This window comes from Galeopterus variegatus, unplaced genomic scaffold (genome assembly GCF_000696425.1).
Source record: "Galeopterus variegatus unplaced genomic scaffold, G_variegatus-3.0.2 Scaffold232, whole genome shotgun sequence".
NCBI classification, from domain to species: Eukaryota; Metazoa; Chordata; class Mammalia; order Dermoptera; family Cynocephalidae; genus Galeopterus; species Galeopterus variegatus.
In genome coordinates, this window is record NW_007726343.1 from 453,558 (window position 1) to 462,873 (window position 9,316).

Genomic DNA, 9,316 nt, shown 5'->3' on the forward strand with positions numbered 1-9,316 from the left:
AGAGAGAGAGAGAGAGAGAGAGAGAGAGAGAGAGAGAGAGAGAGAGAGAGAGAGAGAATATGCACCTAGCACGCGTTAAATCTCTCCCTCTACCCCTATCCTCTCTGAAGTCCCCCAACACCGCTGAGTGTTTACAGTCTACTGGGGAGGGATCACAAGTAAGAAAGACGTTGACTGACAAATTGCGAGAAAGGCGGGTGGGTGCCGGTGAGTACCGCATCCCATGCGGGCTTCCTCCCGCAGTCTCCGATGGTTGGCTTTCTCTGTTTGCCCTGTGGGTTTTCTAGAGAGCTTCCCTATTCCCACTTTTCTTTTCCACTCCTCTCCATATCTGGAGTGGTGAGGGTGAGGGGGTGTGGGAGATAAAGCTGGTTAACTGAAGGCAAATAAATCCTGACCAGGCCCAGGATGCACACTCCAGCAGCCCATTGTAAGGTGTGCGATCCGGCGGGAGGCCGTGGGAGACCGCTCGAGCCCCCACTGCGACTCTTTCCTGAAGGCCAGGCGCCGCGCCGTGCTGTTCCCACCCCCGTGAAGCCCCGACCCTTCCTCAAATTTGCACTGAGACTCGGCTTTCTGACCTGAAACTTAGCTGGGGTCCACTAGCCGTGACGCCAGTGTCTGATTTCCTTCCTCCAAACTTCACAAATGCAGTTTTAAGCCTCTCCAAACCACCTCCAGCGGAGACGCTGAGATTTAAGAGACACATTAAGTAACATTAAGATCCTAATCAAAGGCAAAAGATGTGTGCGTGACCCTCGTTGGGTAAAAGTGGGAGCCCTAGACGAGCTCTGTAGCCAGAGCATCACCTAGTTGGAGGATTATCAGCCTCTGACAGGATCGTTGCAAGTCATCTGCACTGGAAACGGGGGTAGGAACTAGAAAAGGGGCCGCAGGAGGAGAGAAAAAGGGGGAAATAAAATCGAGATAGCGGAAGAGACAAGAGAAAAGGAGAGAAGAAAAAAGAAAGGAAGAGAACGCGGGAAGAAGGAAGAGACAGCAGGAGCTAGCGCACGCCGCGTTTGGAGCCCCGCCAGATAGCGCTAGAGGGCTATTTATTGCAATCCTTTCCTTCTGCGAGATGGTGAAGCAGCTAAAATTGGGAGAGATAAGAAATAAGGACGGGCAAAAGGAAGTAAAAACAATGATTCCATTCCATCCGATTCAAAAATACATTGTGGGGTGCTTTATCGTTATTAATTGAGAGGAGAAAAATATATGGTAGAAAGCCTAAGTAGGATAAGGACCAAAAAATAAACAAACAACCACCACCATCAACAAACCAAGGAAACAAAAAAAGTCCCCTTCCGTCTGTTGATCCCAGTTAGAAAGAGAGTGAACAAAGTTAACAGGTAAGGAAGTGAATGGAATTCATTCTAGTCCAACTTTCAGAGCTGCTGGTTACACTGCTGGGAAGGTCAAGAACAGTTCACCAGGATGAGCCAAGGTTTATGGAGAAGAGATGTTTTAAAAGTAATAGACGGCTGCAAGGGATGGGAAGGGAGAGACAAACACGATATTGGAAAAGCCAAATAAAATATATATCAAAAATTCCAACTGTCAGCCAGCAGGTCTGGAGCAGAAGACAGCCCCACTGCCTTTGTCCCAGAGATGCTGGGCTAGGCTGTTTCTACAGGGCTGCAATCAAACTCCTTGAATAACAATTTAGAAATACTCTGGGAAGCTTGGAGAAAAGAGCTAGACTACGAAAATTTTCTGTCTCGTTCAGAACTCAAAGAAAAGTGCTGCAGATAGAGAAGAGCTGGTAACAGGTGTAGTCCAGACACAGAGAAAAAGAATAAAATATTTTTGATCCCGTTTACTTGCTAGTTCAGTAATGCAAGAAAGAAAACTTCTTTCAAATGACAAGTGTTGGTTTGGTTTTATCCCCAAATCCCTGGCATCTCACACACTTAGCTCCTCATTTTAAAACTACACTTTCCTTTTACCTGAATAATTTTTCTAAAATCAAAGTAACAATTCATATTTTTCTTCCAAGCCAGTAAACAGAACCTCCTCAAACAAAAATTAACCTTGCAGAGAGAAACAAAACAAAACAAAAACTGCTTAATCCAAAATATTCCAAATCAAAACATTAACTAAAGTTACAAACAAGATTAAGGTTGGATTTATTTGCTCCTCTAGCAAGGCGCCAATTGTTCTAACTGTTGTAAGAAGACAAAAAGGATTTAAACCCAGGGATTCTAATACACTTCAGACCTCACCGTTCTGAAGAATTTGGAGTTATCTGTTCTAAGGATCTATAACTTTGGGGGGGGGATAAAAAGAAACAGCCACACAAGCTCCTTAAGGAGTGTGGGCAAATTCACCTAAAATAGAGTCTAGGGTTCATAAATAGGGTTCATAAATGTTCGTCTAATATTAAATACTCTTCATAAAGCCAGTGCCCTTTAAATTAAGGAACTATAGTGGGACTCAATTATTCCATTTAAATCTTAAATGCTACCTATAATAGCATTCCATATTGGGTAAAAAAGAAAAGGAAAATTTTTTAAAAATGCAGTTTTCAGAAGTCTTGGGGATGCTTCAGTAAGAAAGAGGTGATTAAAAACAGACTCAAATTTGAGACGCCCTATTCCCCCTCCCATTAACCCCCACCCGCTTGGTCCCCTCCCTTTCACCTCTTTTTTAATGCAGTACCCCCACCCCCACTCCAGAGCTGAGTAGCTGATTTGGGATTCTGAAGAAATAGGTTTCACCATCCATATTTGTTCTGGGGCACTTGTAAAATGCGATTTGTAGAGCGTCTTTAGCCTTCTGATTGTCTTTGAATTGTTTTTACTGAAACAGATCTTTTGCAGTTAATGAGTCCCCACGCAGCTGGACAGCTCCTCTCGGACACTGAGAACTCTAACCCCAAAATGACCCCAATTTGACACCGCAAGATGAAATTTTACCGCCTGTTAAAACCATTTCCAGCCTGGGCAGAAGGAGCTGACTGTTGACGGAGGTGTGTGCCGCCTCCTGCGACCCCCATCTTGCGCCTGTTTCCCGGGCCTGCCCCACCTAGTTTCCCTTCACTCCAAAAGCAGGAAAGCAGATGAGCCTTGCAACGTGAGTGAGGGTGCCAAGGCTGCAAAGTACCACCAGGCTAGAAATCAGAAAGTCTGAGTACCCTACTGGCTTTGGAATCACTTCTATTGGGCTGGAAAACTAGGAATGGGGGGGGGGGGAACCAGAACATTCTTGAATGTTAGATGAGCCTTTTCAGGTCTATTAATAAAACACTCGCAAGTTGCTGATTAAAAGTAATAATCCTTTGGATTAATCAGATTGACCAAGAACCAGTACCCCGAGTCAACTCCAACTTAATCTCCTGTGTTAATCCACACTGGGACTGCTATTCTAAACTAAGTTTCAAAAATGACATGCAGCTGGGTAAGTGAAATCTCTTTAGCTGCAAGAAATTGGGGGTTCTCCCCTTAGGCAACTGGTGAATTTTAAAAAGAACACAGATTTCCTCCAGCAGGGCTGCACTTTCAACAGTCACACTTCTTAACTAAAAGTCTCTGGGGTTAAAGATTATTATTTTTTCTTTGACAATATCTTAAGATATAATATTTCTCTCTCCTTCCTACACCTAACCAGATTGTCCCTGTTGTTTGCTTTAATGTATTCAATAAAATGCAAACGAAGTTACAGAATATTAGAGAGAGTGAGAGAGAGAAAGGAATTCAGGTTAAAATGCCTTCTGCATAGCCCAAAGGATGAAAACACATGAAAATAGAGTTTACACTTTTCTTCTTTTGTAAAACCCAATATTATCGCTGGATAATCAACCTGTTATTAGCTTGACAATTGTTTGAAAATATAGAAATCATCAATCTGTCTGTCCTGTTTTTACTCAGTCGCACTGCCACGGAAGAAACATTTTTTTAATGCTAGTAAAGTTTTTCAAAATGAAGGCTAAAGTATCACTATGGAAGGCTTTACAGTATCACTATGAAAAAAGAAGCGGTTGTAAAAGAAGCAGAGAGGTAGCAACGTTGAATGTTTAAGCTCTGCGATGCAGAGGTTTGTTATGAAGTTGATCTTTACAAAAGAGCGTTTATCGAGGAAACTGAAGAGTCTCTTTTAAAAAGAAAAATAACTGGCGTTTACTTAACAGGACATTTAAAACAACAATAATCCTATTGGCGCAAATAAATACCAATATTGAATTTAAGGACAATCGGAAGAGGAAAATCTTAAAAACTGAGTATAAACTCATGCAGCAGCGCTGCGCCAGGGACTTGGACCCACCAACATCAATATCTCTGCAAAGTCGAAAACGCTCCGCAGCGAGAGCAGATTGGATTTTTCTCTCTCGCATCCTTCCCGCCCCGGCTAAACTGAATTCTCATAACAGCCTCTTGAAATAAAATTCTGGAGACCAACTTTTTCTTTTCTTTGCGTCTTCTTTTTTACTCACCTTTTCTAATATGCCGACGAGCAACTCAGCAACAAATAAGGAGGATACTTTTAATCTTGGAGTTCTTCTAGAAAAAAAAAAAAAAAAAAAAAAAGGGGTGGAGAGGAAAGGACCCTCCCCCAACCTTCAGGTTTCATACCCGTCGGCTCTTGCAGGCTTGTAGCCTGGCAAAAAGAGTGGCTGAAAATCTGGGCTAAACTGTTCTATCTGAAGCTCCGCGAGCCTGGCCGTCCCCGCTTGGGCCACCCGGGCAAAAATCTCGCGGTCCACCGTCCCTCTCCCTGGCGTCGCGCTGTCCGCGCCTCTGCCAGCCCCTCCGTACTATCTTTCTTTATATGTGAGGGCCGATTTCCCGCAGACATCATTGTTATGATGGCTCATTTAATCAAACTGTTTAATTGCTCTGGTAATCACTATCATCATCACAGGTGCTCAATCATTCATCATTTTTGGAGGGCTTTATTGACCTCCGGAGCTCATTCCCCAGCCCTATTAAAACGAGGCCAAATTTCTCAGACTCCGCTTAGAGTCTCCGCAAGCTGCGATCTTAGCCTAGTTTGTGTTGCCCGAAAGCTTACAGTGAAGCAGAGAATATGGAAAGGGGGCCAAAAAAAAAAAAAAACCCTTCCACCCGCCCTCTCCTCTCCACCCCACCCCTCTTTTCTCACGCACGCGCGCGCGCGCACTCGGTACGATACTTGATTCTCCCTATCCCCAGGACCCGGGAGAGTCGGGTCAAAGCCAGGCGCAGAGGATACGCCACTTTCTATTTTACAGAATGAGTTCAAAGTTGGGGAGGGAGGCAGTGGTTGAAGAACAGTCTGTTTTCGATTCTCTGGGCCGGGGACCGTGAACAAGGACAAGAGCGAAAAGTTGGGGAGAGGGCGCGCTCGCAACGCAAGGCCTGGCCGCGCCGCCGAGAGCCGGGGGCGGCGGGGACTGCTGGGCGGTGCGTGCGGTACGACCGTAGCTCCGCCCCCAGCTCGGGATCGGCGTGATTGACGCGCGGCCGCCGGGAAGCCGGCCGCGCAGAGGTGAAGCTGGGTGCAGCTTGGGCCAGGGATTGGAAGAGACACCGGCCAGAACTAGTTTCCACACAAACGGGGTGGGGTAGTTACCTTCCTTTCCCACTCTCCTTTTTCTTTTCGGAAAAGTTCATTCGGAGCCGTCCCCATCTTCCCGACCCCCGAAATCGCCCCAGTGTATTTAACACAGCCATTAGCGGGCGTTACCACGGCCCGGCAGCTGCGCCTCGGGCGAGCATAACAAAGCTGGGCAGGGAGCGCGGGCCACTCCTCCTCGTGCAGCATCACTGTCTCCCCCTCTTTTTCTCTTTCCGTCTTTCCCTTCCGTGCTTCCCAGCTCTAAGTGAGATACACTTTGGAGGCGCACACCAGTCGCGCGCGCGCGCACACACACACACCCTTGGCTACACGGACCAGATCAAACACCAAACGACTCCCTCCCCGCTTCCTCCCTTCTGATTCCGCCGCGGTCCCCAAAGACTCTCCGGGGTGGCCCCTTATCCACATCGCTCGGAGGGAGTGCGCTCTGAGCTAAGGTGGTCTCTCCTTGTCCTGGAAAAAATGAATATTGACAACAAGAGTCCTGGATCTGCACATGGAAGAAAGTGCCACTTGGAAAAAAAAAAAAAAAAAAAAAAAAAAAAGTCTAGCCCGGCGGTGGTACCGTCTGCAGAGCCAGCTGCCCTTGGATGTTAGCGGGAAGCCTCCGGGGCGCGGTAATAGGCGCGCAGAGGGGCCGCGGAATTAAAAGGAACAAAAGCGAGAGCGCCATGCCAAACGTCCCCGACACGACCCAGTTAGGCAGGAGCCGGGATTGATGGGAAAATAAACTAGAAGTAAGTTTTTTTAAAAAAATAAAAGAAATAAAAGAAAAGATCTGAGGCGGTACCGTACTTTCCCTGTGGTTTTCTGCAGTTTTCCTCTCTGCGCTCTCCCTGTCCTCTTCTCTCCCTCTCATTCTCTCTCCCTCTCTCTCCCTCTCTTCTCTGTCGTGCGGGAGCGCGCGCGCGTACACACACACGCGCGCGCGCGCACACACACACACACACACACACACACTCTCTCTCTCTCTCTCTCCCCCCCCCTCTCCCTCCCCCCTCCTCCCTTCTTCCCCCGCCATCCCCGCGGAGGAGCAGGCTCGCTGATTTGCTCGGGTCCACCCGGCTCTAGCCTCCCCTCCCCCTCCTGTCCCTTTACCTCCCCCGCCCCCCCAGCCAGGGCCGTCCGATCGCACTCGCTGCATATCAGAGGCTCGGCGAGGCGCGCTCCTCCTCGCTCCCGCTCCCCACTCCCGGGATGTGTCTCCGCCGTACGACGGGCTATGGCCACCACGACTTCCGGGTTCCGTCATTTCGTTCTCCCGCCGCCGACCCGCGCCGCCAAACTGAGGCTCTTCTATAAGCCAGGCAGCCGCCAACCTGCCAACACCTACTGACACTCACTCATCTCCCAGAGAGAGAAAGAGAGCGAGAGAGCGAGCGCGAGAGAGCGAGCGCGAGTGAGAGCGAGAGAGCGAGCGAGAAAGAGAGAGAGGGAGAGACAAAATACCTACCAGGAAAGGGGGGGAGGAAGTCCAATTTTTGCAAACTATTCATTTTTTTTTTTCTTGATTTTCTCCTTGCTTTCTTTGAACAATACTTGAGAGAGGATCGTATTATAGATATCGTGGGGGCAACGCTAAAAGAGGGGGGAGGGGGAGGAAAAGATTCAAGAAGCAGAAACCCCTCGCGGAGTTTTACTGGAAGAAAAAAAAAAAACGGGTCTGAAAGATTCCTCCTCTTCATCATCATCAACCATCATTCATTCACTACCTTGACATTCCGGGCTTTGATTGACAGCTGGAGTGGCAAAAAGCCATGAAACACGACAGTTCGGTTACATGTGGGCTGCTGACGGGCCGCTCGTAACCTTCAGTTCGGGGGCTTGACAATTTTTTTCTTCTTTTTCTTCTTTTTCTTTTCTTTCTTTTTTTTTTTTTTTCCAACTGAGGGGAAGAGAAGAGAAAGAGGGGGAAAGGAGGACCGAAGAGAAGGAGGAGGGGTGGGGGGAGGAGGAGGTGGAGGAGGAGGAGGAAGATCAGGAGAGGAGGAAGAAGAGGAAAAAAAAGAGAAAAAGAAGAAATATCACAGAAAAAAAAACTCTTCGTTGTCTTGCCTGGGCTTTTTTCTTTTTTTCTTTTTCTTTTTTTTTTTTTTTTCTTTTTTCTTTTTTCCTAAAAATAACATATTGGAGAACTGGGAGAAGTCTCCTTGGTTTGGAAAAAAAAAAAAAAAAAGGAATCTTCAGCCTAGATCACTTTCTTATCCGGACTGGGATATTAAATATACGACACATCCAGGAGTTTATTGGAGCGCAGACTGATGGCGCAAAGGGTAGGTTTAAATCTCCAACACTTACCTAGATATAAATCCTCTCCTAAGAGGGGCCTGTCCCGATGCCTCCTCTCCCTTCAACGCTGCTGCTGCTGCTCGCTGCTTGATGATGGCGGCCAGTATTTTAAAAAATAGCAGCAAAATTATTCATCGGCTTCTTTCCCCCCCGTGCCTCTGCGTGTGTGCGAGTGTGTGTGCGTGGTATAATGTATGCTATACGAAGTTATTACGAGCAATAAAAAAAATTCGACTACAATATTTCAAATAATCGACATTGATGTTTTGATACATCATTTTTATACTCCAAATCGATCTATCACTCTGCAGCTGGTCAATTTTAAATAAAAATGGGCTGCAATTATTTACACCTTAGCTAATGATGACCTAATAACAGTCCTCAATTAATTACAACTGAGCTGTGCTTTCTTCCTTCAGCTATGGGGGTAAGGGGCAATTCTTGGGGAACAGAACCTATGATTGTGCCATCCTTACCCCTCTTTTCTATTCTATTTTTGCCATGTGGAGAGGGGTAAGATTTCAGATTTTGGCAGGAGTCTTTGGTTGAACACAGATACCACAGGCTGAGGTCCCCTCACCTGAAGTATCCTCCTCCTGGGTCTGTATTAGGGATATGGTCCTTACTTTTACTTTGCAAAGTCAAAACTAAATGCCATCATAACTCTCCCTCAGGCCCTATGTCCTTTCCTCTGTTTCAAGGACTAGATGGAAGAGATTTGCTCAAAGGGAGGCTTAGAGATTTCTTTCAGACTTAAGAGTGTGAGGGGTGTGTGTGTGTGTGTGTGTGTGTGTGGCGGCTCGGGGCGGGCGCGGGCTGCGTAGGAGCCGCCGCCGGGGCCGCGCTGCCGCAGCCGCTGCGCCGCCGCCTAGACTAAGCCTGGGCTTCTTGTTTTGTCTCTGAAATTGACAAGGACGCAGGGAATCCGCTGCTAAATAATGTTTCTGGTAACTTTCACGTTATTCCCCCCCCACCCTCCGCTCCCTGCCCCCGGGGAGGCACTGGCCTTAGTCTTCTCTCGTCCTCGGCGTTCTCGTCCTGATTATTAGCGTTTTTCTTCTTTTTATTTTGTTTCATTTCGCCTTTTGATTTATTGGATCCTCTGGAGGAGGCGAAGGGGGGTTAGGGGTGGGATCCGGGGCTTTCTCCTCACACTAACTCTACTTCTCCCTGCGTTGGCTCGCTACGGCTCTGCTGCCTCCGGCGGGAGCGGGGCCTGCCGGCGCCCCCTCACAGCCCCGGCCTCACCGCCTCCTCTCCCTTCACTCAACGCTGCTCTTGGTTCATACTTTTTCATTTTAAAATCTAAAAACATCCCCCACCCCCACCCCACAACTTTCAACTCCGTTGTTTGGGCTGGTTTGGTTTCTGTGTGTTCAACTTGTGCTCGGTACTTTTCTCCTCTCTGACTTTGTTTTTATTTTCTCTCTCTCTCTCTCTCTCTCTCTCTCTCTCTCTCTCTCTCTCTCTC

General features: G+C 47.4%; 1 protein-coding gene and 1 long non-coding RNA gene across 5 annotated transcripts in view; one reads left to right on the forward strand and one right to left on the reverse strand.

The window, feature by feature from the left end:
* Positions 1–4,926, reverse strand: part of LOC103585335 — an 8,398-nt gene extending 3,472 nt beyond the window's left edge. The window contains exons 1-2 of the long non-coding RNA XR_550063.1: positions 4,433–4,926; positions 582–689 (exon numbers count right to left, since the gene is read on the reverse strand). This is a non-coding gene — a long non-coding RNA (uncharacterized LOC103585335). The remainder of the gene's footprint in view (positions 1–581; positions 690–4,432) is intronic.
* A 2,718-nt stretch (positions 4,927–7,644) lies between these two features.
* MEIS2 (Meis homeobox 2) overlaps positions 7,645–9,316 on the forward strand; it is a 205,078-nt gene continuing 203,406 nt past the window's right edge. For all 4 annotated transcript variants that reach the window (XM_008566263.1, XM_008566264.1, XM_008566261.1 and 1 more), the window contains exon 1: positions 7,645–7,829. In XM_008566263.1, coding sequence (XP_008564485.1) covers positions 7,818–7,829 — 12 coding nt within the window. In that variant the 5' untranslated portion in view covers positions 7,645–7,817. The remainder of the gene's footprint in view (positions 7,830–9,316) is intronic.